The sequence below is a fragment of the Drosophila arizonae genome, chromosome X, assembly GCF_054131065.1.
Source record: "Drosophila arizonae isolate 15081-1271.41 chromosome X, UAZ_ARI_1.0, whole genome shotgun sequence".
Classification (NCBI taxonomy): domain Eukaryota; kingdom Metazoa; phylum Arthropoda; class Insecta; order Diptera; family Drosophilidae; genus Drosophila; species Drosophila arizonae.
In genome coordinates, this window is record NC_142927.1 from 5,058,145 (window position 1) to 5,081,052 (window position 22,908).

General features: G+C 42.7%; 1 protein-coding gene across 1 annotated transcript; it reads right to left on the minus strand.

Moving 5' to 3' along the window:
- Window positions 1-554: 554 nt before the first annotated feature.
- Window positions 555-2,932, minus strand: Inx6 (Innexin 6). The gene is made up of 2 exons (XM_018014815.2): window positions 2,029-2,932; window positions 555-1,479 (listed from the first exon to the last, which is right to left on the minus strand). Exons 1-2 carry the CDS (start codon window positions 2,710-2,712, stop codon window positions 769-771), a joined length of 1,395 nt encoding a protein of 464 aa, XP_017870304.2. The 5' UTR covers window positions 2,713-2,932; the 3' UTR covers window positions 555-768.
- Between the last annotated feature and the right edge of the window lie 19,976 nt (window positions 2,933-22,908).

A 22,908-nucleotide genomic window follows, 5' to 3' on the forward strand; every position in this document is an offset into this window, starting at 1 on the left:
GCTGTTCAACTATCAACTATCAATCTATCGATAGCATACTTATAAATTACGATGAATAGAAGGCATGAAAGCTATTAAGCAATCTTAATGAAGTATATATAAAATATTTGTATATCTATTGAAAATACTTTGCGATATTAAGCAGTCTTAATGAAGTATATATAAAATATATTTATATCTATTGACGATACTTTGACTTAATCGATTACAGTTTAAAAGCTCTTCAACTATCAACTATTGGCCTGTCGATAGCATATTTATAAATAACGATAGATAGATATCGTGAGTGCTATTAAGTAGTCTTAATGAAGTGTATATAAAATATATTTATATCTATTGACAATATTTTGCCTTTATCGATAACAGTTTAAAAGCTTTTCAACTATGAATTATCGGCCTATCGATAACATACTTATAGATAACTATATACTATACTAAATTCTATATTCATATATGTATATACTATATTCATATAGATCTGGTGTCCCCCCACTAAATGTTACCCATAATACCCATTGGCAACTCACTTGCTATGCCACAGGGTATCGCTCTAGCCCACATACTTAGTGCTAGTTAGTTGTAGCCCGTTTGTCATTTTGATTATCGCATTTATTTGCCTTTCGATGCGCTTTCGTGTTTGTCTTGCACTTTGCGCAAATAAACCGAATAATAATAGGAACAACTATCAAATTACAACTCTTCTGGCTGGAGACGGCGCCGAGACGCACTGGGCTTGGGCACGCTGGCTCACGCTGGCTTCTGTCTCCTCTAGGCTTGGCTCTCCGTGTAGAAGCGGATCGGATGAACATTGACTGCAGGCACTGCGGGTGCAGCGGACATATTGTCTACCGAATGCTCGTCCGTTACCATGCTGATATGATCCTGTTCCCGATCTCGATCCGAATCACGATCCTCAGTCTGTTCCACTTGCTCATCCAGAGCATCATCATCATGCTTAGGCTGATTGGCCGATTGTACGGATTGTTTGTTCGCATGCTCCATATACAGCTGCTCGAGCAGATCACGAAACAGTGTTGGATTCACATTGATGCTGACGCTCATTAGGACGAACCAATCGCCGTAGCCGGCACTGGAGAGCACCTGGCGCACATGCGCCTTGGGCATGCCGCGCAGGTGTGTGCGCAGCAGCTGCAGACGCAGCTCCGGACAGCAGACGAGCAGCAGGCGGTAGAGTATATTGATGGCCGCCAGCATCGCAATGAACAGGAACCACACGTAGAGCACAGCGAAGAGCTTCTCGTTGAGTATGTTCAGCGGCAGCACGCAGAGTATGTCCAGCACTTTAGGCGATCCACTCGGTCCGTAGATGAACATCTCGCACTTGGCCACCTTCGGGAAGACGCGAGAGGTCATCAGATTCCACAGATTCCAATCGTAGACGGGTATGGCGGCCAGGGCGTGGATGTACTTGTGCCAGAAACCGTTGAAGATTACGTCCATTAGCCAAAAGTTGAAAACCTGTAAAAAAATGTTATCGATAACAACAATCGATAGAATTAAGGTAGTCAAATATATGAATTGAGCAAATATAATATCTATGTAAGCTATAGCTTAGTGGCAAATACTCAATATGCAAGATTTTTTCGATAAATCGATTATCGATAACACGAATCAATAGCATACTAATCTAGAAATACTAGATCAAGAAATTCACTTATATAATGTACCATGTAGCAGGTCACTTGGCAGGTGCTTAAATTAGGTTCTTTTAGGTTTGACAAAAGATGTATCGATAATTGTTATCATTAAGATTTTATGAGTTATGGATGAAGACTGTCTTTATATAGCCTAGTGAATACAAATTATTTGCCTATATATAGTTCAGCAGGCTGAAAGCTGCGCTGGACTTAAGTTATCGATAACATCAGTCGATAGGTTAACTTCGATAACAGATAGTTTGTGAAATATCAAGAAAGGCTTTTGCTATTTACTATATACATCAGTACCTCTAGTTAGTATCTATTTTGCTATCGATATATTCGATATATTCGACTACTGAATACTCACGCTGATGACCAGATTGAGAAGCTCGCAGAAGGCGTACTTGATCGAATAGCAGCAGTGGATGGCCGAGAAGCGAGCCCGAAAGTACTTCGTGAGCATGCGCAGTCGCATGCAGTAGGTGTCCTCGAGTATGAGAGCATCGCCGATCTCGCAGCACAGCTGCTCCATTCGCTGGCCCTCCCACACCTTCCAGAGGTACGAGGGGAAGTAGAATAGCAGCGACTGGAAGAGCAGTATCATGAAGACCCACTGGTAGTAGCGCAAGTACATGCGCTTCGTCACGCCCCGCGTCTCTGGCCCGACGCCCTCCGCTATCGAGATGATGCGAGCGTACTGCTCGTTGTCCGCCAGGAGGGCGCTCAGGCCGCTCCTGTTGAGCGCCAGGCGCTGGTGCTGGTGCTCGAGCAGCGCTAGTTCCGGCACGGGCTTGCTGGCATCGACGCTGTCGTTCTCCATCGGTAGTATATAGGTGCCCATGGTCCAGCAATAGGATTGCACATATTCCGTGTGCTTCGTGGAGCTGAGGCAGAGTATCGGCTCGCCGAAATACTGCTTGGCCGACAGCAGGAACGTGCAGGTCAGCAGAATGACGATGGTGCACTTGGAGTGCAGCGTAAATATCGGATCGTAGATGCGCACCGTTTTCAAGCGCAAATACTTGGAGAGCGGCTTCACGGCGGCGTACATCTTGGGCCCTTCGAAATAATTCTCTTCACTTTTTGATTTTCGACTTGCTCAGCGCCTGAGAATGATTCAATGTACTCACTGACAGTTCGGCAAGAGCAAAAACTGGCGTGTCACACACACACATACAGTCACACAAGAAACGTGCCGAAATAGTGAGTGAGCGAGCGAGACGGAGAGAGAATAGATGAGTGAGCGAGCGCTCACAGGCTACTCAGTTGCTCCCCATATATGTAGTTGTCTCGCTCTAACGCACGCAAGTTTGTGAGCCGCCAGTGTTGGTTAACGTGCAAGCAGTGATGAGAGCAACAGAGATTTTTATAAGTACGTTAGCCCTTACCATGCGATGACTGTGCGATTTTTAATTAGCATGCAACTGCTATCGATATAAATTGAGATGAACGCCAAATTATTAAACAAAGTAAAGTAAGTATTTATAGAAAATATGAATACTGCCTTTAATCGATAGTATCGATATACTTTCGTCAACTTCAATTAGTTAGCATTGCATTTGTATATACCCAGAAGACGCTATGGCCGTATGCTATAGACGCAGTCGTTATAACCGGATTATAATTATATTGCTATCGATGTGGGATCGGTTAGAGTGAGCTAAATTATCGAATCACGTCGAAATCTAAAAAAAGAACACATCTTGTTCTATTGCAGCTTGCCTCCCTAGCTTCAATTTCTTGGAGCTTAACTATTCACCATTCGTTGCGTTATCGATAGTATCGATAACATCCACTTTCCGCTACGATCATATCAATTTGCATCTCTCTCTCTCTCTCTCTCTTTTTCTCTCTCTCTCTCTGGTACATTTTATAAATTGTGATGACTTTTGCTATTTGGCACGCATATTAATATACGGTATATTGCCCAAGTGCCGCGCAAGGCCCGTTAGCATCGTGAGCATGCGGAGGATCACGAGCGCTGGGAACGACAGCGAATGGCGGCAACAATAATAATAATAATAAAATGATTAATCGATGCTACATGACTGCATATACAAAGCAGGTGGGAGGTGGGAGCTGGGTGGTGGCAGATGGGTGGGTGGACCGACTGAGGATGTGGGAGACGTGAGGAAGGGTGGAAGGCAGGACGCGCAGGAAGGGCAGGGGCTGGGTGTAATTCCCAATGCTGTGTCGTCATTCAGCGTCATTACCAGCCACTCCTGCACACACCACTTCATTCCATACCTATTCTTCCATCTTCCATCTCCCATCTCCATCATCATCATCATCGTCATCATCATTATTGTGAACATTGAACATCATCATTATCATTGGGCACGCGGCTGCCGTGCAAATGTTTATTGTGGGAATTCGTTTGCAGCTACAGCGACGTGTCGCCTCCATAGCTCCTCTCTATGCGCCCCCATCTCCCATACCCCATCTCCTCTCCCATCTTTTGCCTCCCCCCATAGCTTCAATTCTGCTTGACGGCAAATTAAATTTATGAATTCTTTCGCTGGTGCGTGACCAGAGATTTACTATAATCAGGCATCGGGAATCAGCGAACACGCTCAGGAGACTAATTAGTCGAGTGTATCCACTGCCAGCTAGTGACCGACCCGTCCTCATTCCCCTCCTCACTGCCACTCCCTCCACCAACCTACCGAGCATCGGCGCCCTCTTCCATTTCGTGCAATTACAAATACAAATTATAATTATAATTTCTCGTGGCGCATTGATTTCTTTGCCATGTCCATTGATTGCCATGAATTATACAACATGGGGTCAACTAAACTGACGAAGTGAGTTTCACTTGGGGTCTGCTCGACGGGCAGATGCTCTATTTCGCCAGCAACACGTAGAAGAGCTAATAGAAGACTATCTGTGCTTTCTCATATTTATATAGCTGAAAATGGAATTATCGATTTTAATCGATAAGATACAGATATCGATGGTCACAATTGTTATGGGAGAATATAAACTTTGACCCACCTATTGAGCTAAAATATCAAATATACCTTATAGATTTATAAGCAGTTGCCTACGTGCATTAACTTATCGATATCGATATTTATCGAAATGATTAATTTTAGAGAATGACTTGTATATAGTTGCTCACATATCGCCCATGCCTTTGCATTGCATAGAGGGTATCCAATAGTAATAGTCTACCATTTGCGGGCACTTGCCGCCAGGTGGCGCCAGCCATCGTCAGCAACGTCTGCGCTGACAGCATTTTCAATATTTATTGAAATCGCATGCATTATTTAAAGCGATTTACCCCACCATTTTTGACCGCAATAACCGAAAAACGTTTGTTGACTGCTGCCACGCCCACATTTTGGTGGAAATTTGTGTATGTGTGTGTGTGTGCGTGTGTGGGCGTCAGCATCGCTGTGCAATTCGCGCTTAAATAAATAAATTGAACAATTATGCGTGGTTGCGGTTCTTTTTGGCTTTGATGGAGTCCGCACTCAGTCCCCAGACATAATCCTATTACCATTCACTGTAACTCCGTTTGCGGTCATATTGTTTGCTCTTCTTCTACCGGCTGCTATGCTATATGATTGATACCCTGTAATCTTACATATGCCCGCAGCTGAGCCAACGGCTGTACTCGACTCAGCTGTACCGTTTCTTTATAGTGATATAGATGGAAAATTAATTTGAATATGTTTTATTTATTATTATATTATTTTTATTTATTATTTTTTTTTTTAAGGTAGATTTTGTCAAAGGGTGTTTGACAGTCAAGCACTGCTTAAAAATATAGTTTGCTTAGCACCTTTTGATTTTATTTTTACTTATTTTCTGGTATTTGCTATATTTGAGCTTACTGCAGGGTATCTGCTAGTCGACCTTTATGAAAAATTATAATATATATAGCATTCAATATTTTAGAAAATTTTATAGCTTATGTTTTTTCTTTGTTTTTTGTAGTTTGTTGTTATTAGTTTTATTTCATTGCAGGGTATCTGTTAGTCGAGCAGATAACTCTATTTCTATGGAGAAGAAAATATGTATTTTTATTTTATATGCATACATATAGAATTCCCAATTAGTAGTAGTGGTAGTAGTAGTAGTATGAGTTGACTCAGTATATTATTACAGGGTACCTGCCAGTCGATGTATATTTTCTTTATTTATACTTTTTATTTATCTTTGTTCAATTTCCGTTTTTAATTTTTTTTTATAAATCTGCAGTGTTTTCTTTTTTGTGTCATTTGCTGCTATGCACTTTACCTGATTACAGGGCATGTGCCAGTCGTTCAGCATTTTTTTTGCTTTAAAAAAGAATTATATTTTCTGCTGAAATACGTCGAGCAGCTGCACAAAAATTAAACAACAATTGAACAACAACTGAAACTCGCAGGTGTGCTTTCTCGATATGGGCGTGGCATTTGGTAAGCGAACCTGAAGAAGAAGCAGAGATGATGCAATAGTAGCAGCAGCAGCAGCAACAGCAGCAGCAGCAGCATGTTGTTGCCATAGCGCTGCGGTTATCTTTGTGCCTCTGCGTCGGGCACTTGTCAATTGCACTTGGATAGCGATTGCGATTGCGGCTCACAAAATGCCGCCGCAAGATGCTGCAGAGACAAAGCGAGGGGTAGATTAGAATAAGCGACGAATGTGTCTGTGTGTGTGTGTGTGCGAGGGGGTGGGATGGGTACGGCCAGTGGCTAGCCTTGGCTGAGCAGCTGGCCTTTAATAATGCAACCGCTCTCAAATATGGCCAAGACTTCAATGTGCGTTGAGTGCGCCAGCTGCCCCGCAGCATGATTATTATTAGCATAGAGCGGAGATGGGGCCATACACACATACCTACATGCATACATACATGGGCGCATATGTGTGGGCTGGCAGCAGGCGTGGCACCTTGGGGGCCAGTCGCTGTTATTATTATGTGCCAACATGGTCGTCAACGTGATGGCAAGGCGAGGCGACGATATCAGCATATGTTACAGCATGCGTGTGTGTGTGTGTGCATGCCTGTGTGTGCGTGTGTGTGGCATCTAGCTGCCGTGCATTGTTCGATTAATGACTTAACGACGTGCGCTGAATAACTTTGATTTAGTGTCATCTCATTTGGTCAGCGGTCTCTCTCTCTCTCTCTCTCTCTTTCCCGCTCCCTATCTGCAACTCTCTGTATCTGTGTGTGTGTGTAAACGTTCCAGCTAATTGTATTCATTTACTAAACACACACACACATATACCAACCATTAAGCTATAAGCATGTGGTTCAACTTGAGCTTTTAATTAATATGAAGCATTAAAGCATTTCACATGTGTATATATATACATACATATATGTATATAAATATATCTACATATATAAGTATAGATAAATTCTTGAAAAATCGGTATATATATTATATACATATATAGTATTATATATATGTATAGTATATATTTGAGTAATATTTATTAGCTACTTACTCTATGTCATGGCATTTCGAATTTTTTAAAAACAAATATTTATACTCATTCACGAAAGTGAATCAGTATATTGGTTTTGTGCAATGTCCGTCTTGCTGTCCGTCCGTCTGTCCGTCTGTCCGTCTGTCCGTCTGTCCGTCCGTCCGTCTGTCCGTCTGTCCGTATGAACGCAATCTATTTCGGCGCTATTGAAGCTAGAGACTTGAAATTTGGAACACATACTCGTGTATGTCTCCGATTTATAAAGTGTTAAAATTTTCCCGATCCGCCCACTAGGGGCGTGGCAAATCGGAAAATGCATTTTCCGATATACCAGAAATCATGTTTGTTGAAGAGCTAGAAAGCTGAAACTTGGTATGTAGGTCCGCGTTGGCCACCCAAGATCACGAGCTATGGCGGATATACCTACGCCCATTGGGGGCGTGGCAAATCGGATAAAACTGTATCTCCTAAAGTTGTAAACCTAGAATGCTGAAATTTTGCACGTCAGCTAATGGTATGATTCTATAAAGTCTGAAGATAAATTATAAGTCTACGCCCGTTGGGGGCGTGGCAAATCGGACCTGAAGATATAGTGATTTTTTAAATTCTCCTATATTTTGGACACTATTGTTGGCAGAGACCTCAAATTTTGTATATATACTCGGACTGATCACCCAAGACCAAAAAGTTTTGTCGGATATATGTCCGCCCACAGGGGGCGTGGCAAACCGCAAAAGTTTATATCTCCTAAAGTATAATAGCTAGAAGCTTCAAATTTGGATAGTTGAGTTACTGGTAGCCTCCTCTATCGATTCCCCAAAAATAATTTTTACGCCTCTTTAGGGGCGTGGCATATCGAAAAATACCCTGTAATTTTCACATTTTTTAGGGTAAGCATTCAAACTTTGCAGTTAGGGTAACGTTATCTCTTTCTAAAAACTGACCAAAAATGAGGTGTCTACGCCCAGTTGGGGCGTGGCAAATCGGAAAAACCTGTATATTCTACAGTATTAGAACGAAACTTAACTACTAAATTGTTGATGGGATGTGAATGAGTATTCCGCAGTCGGTAACGCCCGACTGCAACGTTCTTACTTGTTTTTTTTTTTTTTGGTAAAAATAGCATGATAAAAATTTAATTCGGTAGCACTAAACTTACTTACAAAAAAAAAAAAAAAAATCATTTTCTTGATAAAAATTTTAATAAGTGTGAGTAAATGAGAAATGTATGTGACAGATGCTCATAAGCTCTAAGCAGTTTACGCCTTTAAGCATCCCATTGAGCCATTGAAATATTCTAGACTAAAATTTGATCATGAGCTATCATAATTACTAATACTACTTATACTAGTTGACACAGTTGAATTTGAGACTCAGAAGGGGCTATACGAAAGCAGCTGATATTAACTCGATTGATTATGTTGTATGTATGATCTCTCTCTCTCTCTCTTTCTCTTTCTCTATCTCTCTATCTATCTCTCTCATTCTCACTATCTGACTCTCTCTCACTCTCTCTCTATCTCTATCTCTATCTCTATCTCTATCTCTATCTCTATCTCATCTCTTATCTCTATCTCTATCTCTATCTCTATCTCTATCTCTATCTCTATCTCTATCTCTATCTCTATCTCTATCTCTATCTCTATCTCTATCTCTATCTCTATCTCTATCTCTATCTCTATCCTATCTCTATCTCTATCTCTTCTCATCTCTATCTCTATCTCTATCTCTATCTCTATCTCTATCTCTATCTCTATCTCTATCTCTATCTCTATATCTATCTCTCTATCTGTCTCTAATTCTCTCTATCGTATCTCTCGCTCTGTCTCTCTCTCACTCCCTCCCTCCCGTATTCGATATATATTTTGTTGATATATGCATGCTATTTGTTTGCTTGTTTAGCATTCCTAAATTCTCCGTTTGCTTTCAATTGTAGCGAGCTGACCCCAAAGAGCTTGGCTCGAACTAGAAAACCTAAGCCAATTAACCAGTTGCATGGGCTGCCACACTTGTCCAGTTAGTTAGCTGAACAGCATCGACTTCATCTTGGACAACTCCAGCTACTCCAGCCACAACTGCTTCTCCTTCTGCTTCTCCTTCTCCTTCTCCATTTCCGTTTCCGGTCTGTCCGGCTCGTCGCCAGGGGCAGATCATGTTTAATTAGCTCTAATGAATATTTAGCCGTCACGGCCCTGGCACGTATTTCCCGTTGCTGGCCAATGCAATTTTCCCACACGCTTTTCTATTAGTTTGCTGGCCAACCGAATTGGCCCTCTCACAGACAGACAGACAGACAGGCAGAGGGACGGGCAGTGGGACAGGCAGGGGGACACACAGGGACAGACACTCATATGGTCTTTGGCTCGTTATTTGTAATTTGTTGTAAGTTTTTGTTTCAGTTTTTATTGTTGTTGCCAGTTGCCGGTTAACACTAGCCTTGTCCCCATTCCATTCCCCCCATTTCCGTTGCCATTATCTCCAGCACATTTCTTGTGCTTAGTGCACACTGCCAAGGCGAGGGTATGGTTGTTTTGTTAACGGTTTGGAGACAACGAGAGAAAAGCTGGGGAGAGAGATAAATGGAGGGCGTGAGAGAGAAAGAGCAAAACGAGGAAAAGAGAATGACTGAGATAGAAACAAAAAAGAAATAGAAAAGTAGTAGAAGAAAAAAGACGGATGTAGATCCAAAGAGACATATTGACAGAGAATTTAAAAGAGAGAGAGAGAGAGCGATACATAGATAGAGAGAGAGACAGAGAGAAAGTGATAGAAAGGAAATAAGGCACAGAGAGAGAATCATATATACAGAGAGAGAGAGAGAGAGAGAGAGAGAGAGAGAGAGTATGAAAGAGAGAGATAGAAAGGGGAAGTACATATGCAGAGAGGGAGAGGGAGAGAGAAACTGAACACCGACAGAAAGAATATTATGAAAGAAAGAGAGAGAGAGAGAGAGAGAGAGATAGCGAGAACAAAAGTTAGCGTGAGAGATAGAAACAGGAAGACAAAAGAGAGAATAATGGGCGAATGAAAGTGATTTGATCAAGAGAGAAAAAGGGTAGAGACTTAGCTAAGAGAGAAAGAGAGAGAGACAGTTAGAGTAGTCGAGAGAACAAATGCACAAGCAACACACAGACACATATAAATATGAAGATAGCAATAGAGAGTGATAGCTAGCTCATGAGTGAGAGAGACAGAAAATCAAGTCAAGTCTCGTTCCATTGCAACACCGAACTGAATAATTTCATTGGGTTTAATTAAATCCTTTACCTCAAACTTTGTGATATTTGGGCACTTTACAACACTCACGAGCGTACAGTAGTCATTCAGTATGCTGGCTAGCGCATTCAATGTTCGTTCATCTCCTGATGTCCTTCGGTATTTTTCTATGCTGCTGTGGCTGCTGCTGATTTTGGTTCCGTTTTCAGTTTCAGTTTCAGCTGCAGGTTTTTGGGCTTTTTCTATTTTTTATACCCTGAACCCATTGAAAATGGGAAATCAGGGTATAATGGTTTTGTGAAAAAGTATGTAACGGGCAGAAGGAGGCGTGGCAGACCCCACAAAGTATATATATTCTTGATCAGCGTGACGAGCTGAGTCGATATAGCCCTGTCCGTCTGTCCGTCCGTCCGTCCGTCCGTCCGTCCGTCCGTCCGTCCGTCCGTATGAGTGCGTCGATCTCAGAAGTTATAAGAGCTAGAGAGCTGAAATTTGGCATGCATACTCGTGTGTACCATACGCAGTACGAGTTTGCTTTATTTTTTCGATAAATCGTCCGATAACTTTTTTATCGAGAATAATCGAAAAATTGATTTTGTTTTTTTAGCCTAATTTGAGCATTTTTAGACCTGGAGTCTTCAAATTTGTGTTGTATATAAAGTTAATAGATATAAAGATTTTGTAATTTACAGATTTTGGATACCACGCCCCGTTCGCCCCCAATTTGTAAAAAACGCATTTCAAGTACTAGAGACTTGTGCTTTGGAATGTACACACATATTTACCATATGATTACACTCTGAAAGTTTCATTAAGATCATATGTTTACAAAAGAAATTATTCGACAAATAAATTCTCATAATATTGCCCACACTGCAGCGCAGCCCAAGCGCAGTCGCTGCTTACTGCGCAGTTAGCAGAGCGCGTGCTTATAAGTGCATGTGTATGTATGTGTGCATAAAAGAAGTGCAGAATGATTAGAATATATGCTTAGAGGGTTCAGGGTATCTCCTAGTCGAGCAGTCTCGACTAGAGTCTTCTTACTTGTTTATTTTTGGTTTTGTTTTGTTTTTTTTTTTTGTTATTTTGCTTCTTTTTTTTTTTTTTGGGCTTTTATCGACATTGAAATGTGGCCCCAAAACAGTTTCAGCTCATAAAAATACAATTTGCTGCTGCTTATTTTTTACGATGCACATGAGGGCGATGCCTGTTGGCCCTAGCTAAGGCTACACACACACATACAATCTCTCCCCCTCCCTCTCACCCATCTCTCTCCGTGTGTGTGTGTGTGTGTGTGGCCAAAACTATTTTCGAGCTTGAAATGACGCGCACACATGCTCCAAGTTGCGTCATTGGAGTCCAGAGTCCAATGGCAATTGGGTTGCCACCAAGTTATGTGTCTGCCTCTGTCCCTCTCTCTCTTCCTCTCTCTCTGTCTCTGTCTCTATCTCTATTTCTCTACCACTGACCACGCTGCACGTTTGGCTGGGAGGTGGGCGTGTCATTGGCAGCTGCTGCCTGCTTCAGTTGCAGGCATTTAAACGTTTAAGGGATTTGTTTATGCTGCTGCCTCATTTTGGGTCAAACGATTTGAACAGAGATCCCAGGTCTACCCCCCCCCCCCTCCCCCCTCCCCTTTCCACCACCACCGCTCTCTGCTCGCTTGTTGCTGCAAATTGGCAAGTTGCTTAAACATAAAAACAATGCGGCCAACTGAACGGCCCATGTATTTATAATCCTGCCTAATAATCCACAACAACTATCCCTGCCTCCCGCCTGCCGCCTGCCGCCTTCCGTCTCCTGCTACTCCCATTCCTGCTCCTGGCTGAAATTCCAATCCACAAAATAAAATGAAATGATATAAAATAGGCAAAAATGTTTTTAGCTAAATAGATAAAATGAGCACACATCTGCAGACACACATTTGGCTGTATGTATGTGTGTGTGTTTGGTTGTATTTGCCACTATTTCGATTTTCTTAAATAAAATCCAACAATGTAGAGGAATTTTCAGAACGAATGCATTTTGTAGCAAACTCCGTTGGAGTCCATTTGGTGTCCGAACTTCAGGTGGAATTTTTTAGAAAATTTCTCTAAGTTGCTCTATGTAAAACTTACTTAAATGCTGAGTGAATATAATAATAATGGAATGCAGCTCAACAGCCAAAGGAAGAAAGCTAGAGACTTAGTAAATTAGTTTCATTGAATCAAACAATTAATTAGTCAATCAGGTACTCAATCAGTAGATCAATCATTAGGCAGGCACTTAATCAGTCAGTCAATCAATCAAATAGTCAATTTACTGAAAAAATAATGCAATGAAGATTTTATTTCTTTCCCTCTCCTCAATCATTTAGCATTTCGATTTTTCAGCTGTTTTAAAGCTAAATATCTAGCTACAGCCCCAACAGCATTTAGCTTTAAAATTCTTGTAAATATAAAAATATAAAAATAAAACAAACTCTAGGCTAAAAATCATTTAGCTGCTGCCAAAAGTTTCCGGACTCACATAACGTATGCGGAATTTGAACTAGTTCAAATGGTTCGCAGTGTTGTAAAATGCTTAAAGACATATCTGACGGTTTTTAGATGTGCACGAATGGAGGCGAATGTGTGTGTGTGTGTATATGTACTCATGCATATGCATATTTGCTAAAGTGGGCGTGGCAGCCGCCTCCAAAAAACCTAGAGAGACAGAGAGAGAGAGGGAGAGAGAGGGAGAGCGCGCGGGAGGATAAAGCCGAAGCCATTGCACTTATTGTATAATTATGCAATTTAATGAATACTAAAAAGCTGGAAAATACAGAGAAAGAAAATTAAGGGGAATAACACGAGAGCGGGGAAGGCGTGGAAGCAGGAGGCGAGGTTAGTGCGCCAAAGAAAATGCAAAGAAAAGCGTGTGTATAAAATTAAGAAAATAAAGCGAATAAGGAAGAAAACAAGACTAAAAAGAAAAGAAAACAAAACATGTAATGTGTTTTCTGTCTGTGTGAGTGAATGAGTGTGTGTTTATGTGTGCGTGCGTGTGTCTGTGTGTGTGTGTGTGTGTGTGTGTGTGTGCTCGTGCAGCCGCCATGTTGATTATTATAGTTATTATTGTGGACCGCCGGTTGCAGTTAGCAACAGTTGCAGTTGCAGTTTCTGCTGCTGCTGGTGCTGCTGCTGCTGCTGCTGCTCCTGCTGCTGCTGCTCCTGCTGCTGCTGCTGCTGCTGCTCCTGCTGCTGCTGCTGCTGCTGGTCCTGCTGCTGCTGCTGCTCCTGCTGATGCTGCTGTTGCTGTTGCTGCTGCTGCTGCTCCTGCTGCTCCTGCTGCTTCTGTTGCTGTTGCTGCTGCTGCTGCTGCTGCTCCTGCTGCTGTTGCTGCTGCTGCTGCTACTGCAGTTGCCCACAGACCACAATTTGCGCCTCCCGCTTCTAAAGTAAGGGCGCAGGTCACTGGTAGAGATAACGTTGCGGTATATTTAAAACAAAACGTTGTTGGCTGCGTTTTTCACTGTGGTTTCGAAATGATTGCAGAACCTTTTTTTCCTTGGCAAACAATTTCCACAGCAACTGAATGGAGTTTGTGCCAGGTCTCATTGCCTATCGACTGGGAGTTCAGGAGAGATGTGTCGTAGAGCTGTTTAGTCTAGGCAGGTCTTCAAATCAAATTGAATTGCTTATTTGGGATGCGTTAAATCAAACATGCGGGAGAGCTGCGTAGCTTCGATAGTTTTTATCGATAGTCAAATTTTCGAAGCAGACATTTCATTTCGACAGTCCTCAGCTAGTTGCTGGACATACACATTGTTGTTGGAGTAACTGGTCAATAATGTTAGATAGGCTCATTACAAAGACTTGTTATCGACAGTTGCTTGTTGCTTTATAATCGATATTTGTGTTGATTTGTTGCTGATATCGATAATTGATTTTCCGCACCCATAGTAGCTGTTGATACGAAGCAGCTGAGTAACTATATAAAATTGGTATTGATATCGATAATTATCGGAACTCTTGTCTTAACTCTTGTCGCTTAAGACGCTTGAGTAGCCAATTACAGTCGAGTCTCGATAATTTGTACCCCGCTAAATCGAAAATCGCAATAAATCGAAAAAATGCTATCTCTTGAAGGAAACTCGTTCTCAATAGTTCTCGGTAATTTGATAATCTATCCCCTTGCCTTTTCGAATTATCGGGTTCTACTGTATCCAAACTTCGTTCGATATATTCAAATTGCAGTTATATAAAGTTTGGATAGCTTGTGTTTATCGATAAACTACTCGATCTTATATGATCGACATTTGTTTTGATCGATAAACTCCTCATTTTAGGTACTAATATACTTTAAACATAGTGTTTCACATAAATCGAGAAGTATGGTCTATCGATATCGACGACAAGCTAGCCAATCGCTTGTAGACATAACGAAGTATGCGAACGATGTTGTCTGTACAGAAACTGTAGAGATGTAGGTCAAGTGAACGCAAAGTTTTCCTTGAGCTCACGCATATCGCCTTGCCGATAGATTAGCGATATCTTCAAAATCTCCGCGTGACTGGACACGACGTAGTGTATGGGAGTTTTGTGTTAACTCTACGGGCTGCCTGGCAACTGGCTGCGTTTTTAATTTTCTTGGTATGCTTTACTCACTTTCTCGCCATCTCGCTCGCTCCCTCTCGGTCTCTCTTTCTCGCTCTCAGTGTGTCATTTTATGCATGAATTTTTTAATAGCTTAAATATGCGGCAATAAAACTTTAGCACGCTCATCTTATCGCCAACGCTGGCAAGTTCTGCTCAACAACTGCAACCCTCAGACATTGCCTCACCCCCTCTCCCACCACCGACCCCCTGCAGCCGCGCCCCTTGGCGTGGGCGGCTGACCCGACGCGTCGCACGTAGCTAATAAAAGCCACACCACGACTCTACGCCAGATGCAGATGAAGATGTGAAGCTTTAGCTATGCCATTCGCCGACAAGGCGTTTCAGCACGTGCCACGCCCATCAGCCCAGCAGCTCACCTGGGCGGAGTGGGGCCTGAACTGGGGCTGTGCAGGTAGCCAGCATCTTGACTTTTAACTAGCTAACTTGATAAAACTACAAAACTATACAATAAATATGCAAAAAGTGCTGGCAAAAAAAAAAAAAAGCCAGAGGAAGAAGAAGAAAATTAAATAAAAAATAAAAGCCAAGGCACGCTTGAGAGGAAGCTGGCTGAGCTGGAAGCGCATGGGTGGGAGCAGCCGGGCAGCTCGGTAGCGGGGCAGCGGGGCAGCAGGGGAGCTGGCATTGTAGCTAGAGAGCTGGGACCCGAGCTGAGCGAGCCCTGCAGCGCATAAGTGTTTGGCTGGCCATTGCATTGCATTGCGAATGCCCCACGGGCGGCTGACGACAGGCAACGTCAAGGCGTGCTGCTGACTCCCTCGTCCAGTTGCCGCTCCCGTTCCCCTCGCCGTCGCCGTCGCCGTCTCTGGCTCTGCCACTGCACAGTCGCGTGCTGCTGCCGTCTTCGCTTCGCTTTACCTTCGGATGGCAAGGTGTTGCTGCAGTTCCCCAAGCAATTTAAGCCACACACACACACACTAATAGACACATACACACACTCACATGCACACACACATACTCATATACCCTTTAGTAGCCATTTAATGCACGACTCTATACTCCCCTCTCTCTCTCTCTCTCTCTTTGCTTCCTGCCTCCCTCCACTCTCCTTTATGATATATATTACTTTGAACTCTATAGAAATAATCAATTTATATATGTATGCAGCAATCAGTAGATGTTTCTAAATAACGCCGCTGTCGTCGGTCGCCCATGACTGCATAATGCTCGCTCAGTTTATTAATAAAATTAAAGCGTGATTCAGCGTGCTCTTTGCTTGGGCTTACCAAGCTAGAGTGATACTATTTCCGAGCGATAAATATCGCTTATCGATAACATTTGTGTGCGAACATATTCTATGAGGTCTGCCATTTAATCATTTGATGTCTGGCCATCATATCGCTCCACATACTGTTTTCAGTTATCCTTTTGGATCTTTGCTAACATTCAAGTGAATATTTCTGGGATCTATGGAATATATATGGAATAAGTCAAACCTAAATTATATTAGTCGTATTCCATTCTGACTGTCTACTTGTATAGGCGCTTCGCATAATAAATTCCCTCTCACAATAACAATTTCCAGTCAGTTCCCTGCTTACACTCACTATCATCAGAACAGGGTCGTTCCAATGGGCTAATAAGTCATCTCATCTTATCTACTCAGCAATCGCCGGGACTACAATTAGCAACAACATTTACGCACTTACACTTTAAACATAAGAGTCAGAACTCAGTCGGATATTTCCTCCCTCAATTCTGTGCAAGCTCTCAGTCAGTCTAGAGTCTAGACTCTGCTGGTAGATCTCTGGCTGCTATACTCAGCTGAAAGCCTCGTCTGTTAGGTTTTCCTATTAGCATATGCTGTTAAATTCTGCTGTAAGCCTCTGCTGTTAGCTTGCCTTGTTATTGCTGTTACACTTTCCTGTTACACCCTGATATTAGCCTCTGCTGTTTGCTTCTGCTGTAAGACTGTACTGTTACACTTGTCTGTTATCCTTTTCTAATTGACTTTGTTGTTACACTTTGCTATTAGCGTGCACTGTTACCCCATACGCTGTTAGCCTCTGCTGTTAGCCTCTGCTGCTAGACTGAACTGTTGGCTTCTACCGTTACCCTCAGCTGTTACACTTTCCTTTTAGACTTTTCTCACTGACTCTCTTGTTACACTCTGATATATTATCCTCTGCTGTTAGACTCTACTGTTAGACTTTACTGTTAGCCAATGCAGTTACGTTTTCCTGTTAGCCTCTTCTGATTAACTCGCTGGCTACACTCTGCATTCACCCTCTGCTCTTGGCTTCTACTTTTAGCCCTTGCTTGTGAACTTGACCGTATTGAGTCATAATCATGTTAGTAATACGGCATATATAAAATATTGAAAATGATTATTATGCATTCCTTGACTTCCATCTGCATTCTATACATACTTACTATACATACACCTACATATATACATGTATTTGCATGCAGCATATTTGGCCCCACTGCAGCTCCTTCCACTCACTTAAAAGTTTCGAGCAATTATTTCCTTGGCAATGCCCAGTTATTCCGTTTGACTTGATCTATCGCACAATAGATTATTGAAAACTCTTAGCAAACATTTCTCTTTTTATTATTTTCAGGCTATATTACCACTTCGCTAGCGGGTCTTCAGATAAGAGAGCTTATGAAGGAAGGCAACGAATTCAGTCGCAGCTCAGTCCGTGAAGCATCTCAGCTGCTTAGACATGGCTTAGCTACTATTGAGACCTAGCTATGTTTTTTTCTTTATGTTTTCAGGCTCTTAGTGCCCAACTCCTCTACAGTTTTTATGTCTAAAACTTTTGGGGGAGGCTAACAGGGGAAGGGGGGGGGGGAGGGGCGGTGTTGGACGAGGCATTGCGTGCGTGTGAATGGGCTTTGGCATAGTTTTTAAGTTTATGTGCTTGTTATTTCATTAGCATAATCAAAAGGTTTTCTATGGGGTCTGCAAGTCAATATGCTTATAAGCATACATACGTACACACATACGTATATGCATGTATGTATGTATATACATTTGGATATAGGATGCGACATGTCTTTATTCTATAGTTGGGCTCGTTTCCTTTCTTTACTTTTCAATCAATTCCCATTCGCTTTTAACGTTGTCGCTGCCTTTGTGCCTTTTACTGCCTGTCACGCCCCGGCCCCGGCCCCGGCCCGCCCTCGCCCCCTTCGCTGCCCACCACCCTCTGCCGTCGTCAGGCAAATCTGTGCTGAAAGCCATCAACTGGCAGGCATTGTCAGCGACATAACAAGGACACGCAGCTGTAGCTGTTTACACTTTTTTCTCACTGCCTTCGCAGCCCTCGCGCAGCCCCGCAATCTCCACTTGGTACGCCCCCCATTTTGGAGGAAAAAAGAAAACGAAGCGAAGCGAAGCGGCAGCATCAGCGAGACGAGCATACGAAAGAAATCAAAATAGAATAAAACTTGTGCGTTTTGCATAAAGTGCGCTTATCCCCTTAGGATATGACTGGCAATGACGCCTCTCAGCTGCACACACACCCGCACACACTCACATAGACAGGCATACATCAGCTTCCCCCTTCTAGCTGGCCTCCATCGATGCTACTGTAAGGAGCAGGCAAATAAGAAAGAATGAAACTGACGCTGAAGTTTGTTTGAACTGTCTAATTTTGCACAAAACGGCGCAGCTTCTGGGCAACTAACGACCGCACTTCTCCCTCCCCGCGCCTCTAGAAAGCAACGTCTTCCATACTAGCTGTTTTTTTCTTATCCCCCTTTTTTTTCTTACTAGCTGGTATAGTTACTTACCTATAGATCTGCTTCTCCTCAATTGGTCAGACTTATAGCCGCCAGTCTCTCCAGCCTCTTAGACCCTCCTTTATCTTTCCGTATACCCTATAGATCCCTTACTTTCAGCGGCCTCATAGACCCTCCTCTACCTTCTATTTATATGTCCTCTTCTAACCCAACATATCTCTCACTCTGTCATATCATATATGTCTATAGACCACATAGTCTTTAGCGACGGCATAGACCTCTTAGTCTCTGCAGCCTCTTGGATCCTCCTCTACCTCCCTTTCATTTCCCCATTACTCTCTCCTGTTTCTTAGACCCTCCCTTATATCCCATTCATAGTTCGCCTTAGGCCCCTTAGACCCCAAACTCTCATCAGCCTCTTAGACTCGCCTTTACCTCCCCTTCATATCTCTCCTTAGACCACATAGACCCCTCACATTCTCCTGCTCTTTAGACTCTCGTTTACTTCCATTTCATATGCCTCCTTAGATCCCAACAGATCTCTTACTTCCCTTACCTCCCCTTCATATCACCCCTTCCTCATCAATAGATCCCTCGCTCCTTTTTTTACCTCCCCCTTCATATCTCCCCCTATGCACCAATAGGTCTCTTGCTCTCCAGCTTCTTAGACCCTCCTTTACCTACACTTCATAGCTCCCCTTAGACACCCTCTTATTGTCTCTCTCACTGTCCTTTCTCTTAAGCCTCCTCTAGAGTCTTTCATACACATACATCTTCCTTACAGTCCCCTCTCCTGTGGCTCCTCTGCTCGAGTTCTCCCTTGCGGCTCTTGCCAGCCGCTTCTATTGCAGTCGCCTGTTTCGCTCTTCAAGTCGGCAATATGTCAAAAGCGCTGCACGGCTTTTCAAGTGCACGTGCCAAAATGAAGCTGGATGTGTGTCACACGGCACTTCCTGCCACGCCCGCTTCCCACCCCCTGATCTATAGTTGCCACCCCCACCTGAAGCAAGAGTGCAGCAACGCTTTTTGTATGCCTGTCGCTCGCTTTGAGTTTGGAACTTTGATTTATGTTAAGCCCCCCGTCGCTGGCTCCTTCATTAGACACTCTCTCTTTCCCGCTCTCTCTCTCTCTCACTCTCTCTCTCTCTCTCTGTCTCGCTTGTGCTGCAATCGGAGCTGGCACAAATTGCCTACATCTGCATAGAACAGCGGATAATAGTGCACTGAAATACGAGCTAGCCACACAAACAAAGCCAATACACCCCCCCCCACACACACACACACACACATATATATAAGGAGACTCACCTACACACATTGAACTTTAGTATTTCAGGTATTTTGGCTGGCATTGTTAGAGAGTCAGGCTCAACAACAACAGCAGACAATGCAAGCCATTGCCAATAGGCCGGTCTTAAAATATCCTCGATAATTAATCAGGAAATTTGATAGATTTACATAACACACCGCAAGATGGAATCACAGTCGCAATTCCGTTAGCTCCTAATAACCACCATAACATCAAATTATTCACAATATATGATTGACATTAAGCCCGCAGCCAGGCTAAGCCCCATAGGTCAGTGCCGCAGCCTCGCTGCCTGCAACAACGATTGCGCTCTGTTTCGCCAGACAAAGGCGGATCGAAAGGCGTTTACACATGCATTCTATATGACGCTATATTAACATGTGAACAACAGCTAAAAACAAATATTGTCGGCGCACGTTTTGGGGCGTGTACGGTTCATAGATGCCCTGGGAGTGCAAGAGTGAAGAATTCCTGTTTAAATTCACTTTCAGTTTATGCTGCTCTTTGAGCTAATAGCTCTTGCAGTTTTGACCCACTGTACATCATAAACCAATCAATGTGAATAGCTCATTGCAGCTCATTTCGCTGCTCTCAACAGTCAATCAACAGTCTTTCTATAACCTGTGTGGATCTAGAAAATATATGGCATGGAAATAGAACAAGTAACTTGCATATATCAATCATCATCAATCAGTCAATCCAACAGCACTCCTCTACCCTTAAACTCTGCATAGATCTTTGAAAGGGCCTAATGGAATAGAGCGGCAAGTATTTGGCAACCATCAATCATCATCAATCATTATGCATCAATCACTAAAACCAAAAGAAAACAATATAACAGATCACATATTAAGCACCATTATCATCATCATTATCATCATCATCAGAATCATTATTTGAAATACATCAATCATGGCCAATCAATCAACACTTACACGTAAAGTCTTTTACACCCATCATCATCAAAACAGTTATTTGATTTATATGGCCATTAACTCAGTACATTTATAGATCTATGTATGCATATTCAATGTGTGCTTCCCATATTTATCAATCAACATCAATCAAGCTCCCATTGTTCGCTTGCGGGTCGAATCGGACTACCCCATTGTCTGATTCGCCACGTATAAAACCTATGGGCATTCTCGCCCTTTCATTGCAATTGACGCTCGAGTTGACGTTGTTTCCGTTGATGATATATCGGTAGCTGGAGCTGCACCAGCTAAAACAACAACAACAGCAGCAACAGCAACAACAACAAGAATAGTGGCAACAACAATAAAGGCGCACAATGCGCACATTCATCGAATGCAGGTGGGCGTGGCAATGGACAAGCATTAACCAGCTGTCAGTGGAAGCAACGCACCGAAACAGCCAAAAGCGAGCTTCGATTACTATCTGAATGGTTATTACGAACAAGTACCAGGTACGTGGTGAGTGAGTGGCTGACGCTCTGATAACCGACAACTGATATGGGTAATAAATAGGCGAGGCATACAATTTACATATATAGGACCATGTGTGGGTGAATGAGTGAGCGAGTGCGTAAGGCCAAACGAATACGAAGGCTATTCTATTGCAAAGATGGAAAGAGAGAGAGAGAAAGAGAGAGAGAGAAAGGAAGAGAGAAAGAGAGAGAGAGAAAAAGCAAGATAGATAGAGGAAAGGAGAGAGAAATAGAGCGAGCGAGAGATCAATCGATATAAATAGAGAGTGAGAGAGAAAGAGAAACACAGTCAGAAAGACTATAAGGCAGTAATGAGGCAGAGCGACAGAGAGAAAAAATAATAGACACAGAGAAAGAGAAAAGAAAAGTAAGGGAAGAGGAAATAGATCAGAAAAACACGAAGAAAGGGGGCAAAGATAAGTCAAGAACTAATTATAAAGTGAGAAAATGAGTTTGAGAGAAATGTAGCGAGAGAGAGAAAGTAGCAGATTGAGAAACGGATAGATGGACAGAGATAGGGAGTAATATAAGGAAAAGCGAAGTAAAGAAAGAGAAAGACGGAGAGAGTAATGGAAGTTGAATGAAAGACCTAAAGAAGCAAAGAAAAAAAGAGAGAGAGAGGAGATAGAGAGAGAGAGAGAGAGAGAGAGAAAGAGGGAGAGAGGGGAGGGAAACAATGAGATAGAGAGAAAGAGAGAGAGAGAGAGAAAGAGAGAGGGAGAAGCAGAGAGAGAGAGAGAGAGAGATGAAAAATGAATGGAAAAGGAAAACGAAAAGCAGCAGACAGAAAGCCCAACATCCCGAGAGAGGAAGGAAGAAGAAGAAGAGCATAGAGCAAAGCTAATCACGTGCATACAGATGCGGAGGCTGTGTAAAATACGTAAATCTGAATACATACATACATATATCATGTGTGAATACAGTGTAAAGGCAGCTATTAAAATTTATTGAAATTATAAATGAAATGCAAATTCAACAAAATATTTGGAAGTTGTGCGTAAACATTTCAATAAATGCAAATATTACGTATACGCAATGTGTAATGCGTATACGCAATTTTTGGCTTACTTGTTCAAGGAGAGAAAGAGAAAGAGTGAGGGAGTGGGAGAGACACAGAGAGAGAGAGAGAGAGAGAGCGAAGGGCAGCAAAAAGGAAATTCGATTGTCACACATATGCCTGTGGCTCACACACACACACACACACACGCACACGCACACTCATCAATTCCTTGTATTTACAAGATGCAAATGCGCAAGCTGGCCCCGGGCGCTGAGCTCTGGGCTTTGTTTGTCAATTCATTGGCCGCAGCCCTGCCCCTCCATTTCCCCAGCTCTCGGCCGGCTGCAGCAAGAAAATGCAATTGAACAATGCGCCAATCATTGTTAACAATTGCAACCGCGAGCCGGCCATGAAAATGAAATGAAAATCAGTTTTTGCTCAGCGCCAACTTTAAATTGAATCAAATCAATTTCGCTTCATTGAATGTTTACCATTCGCAGTTGCCCCTGACTCCACGCTCCACG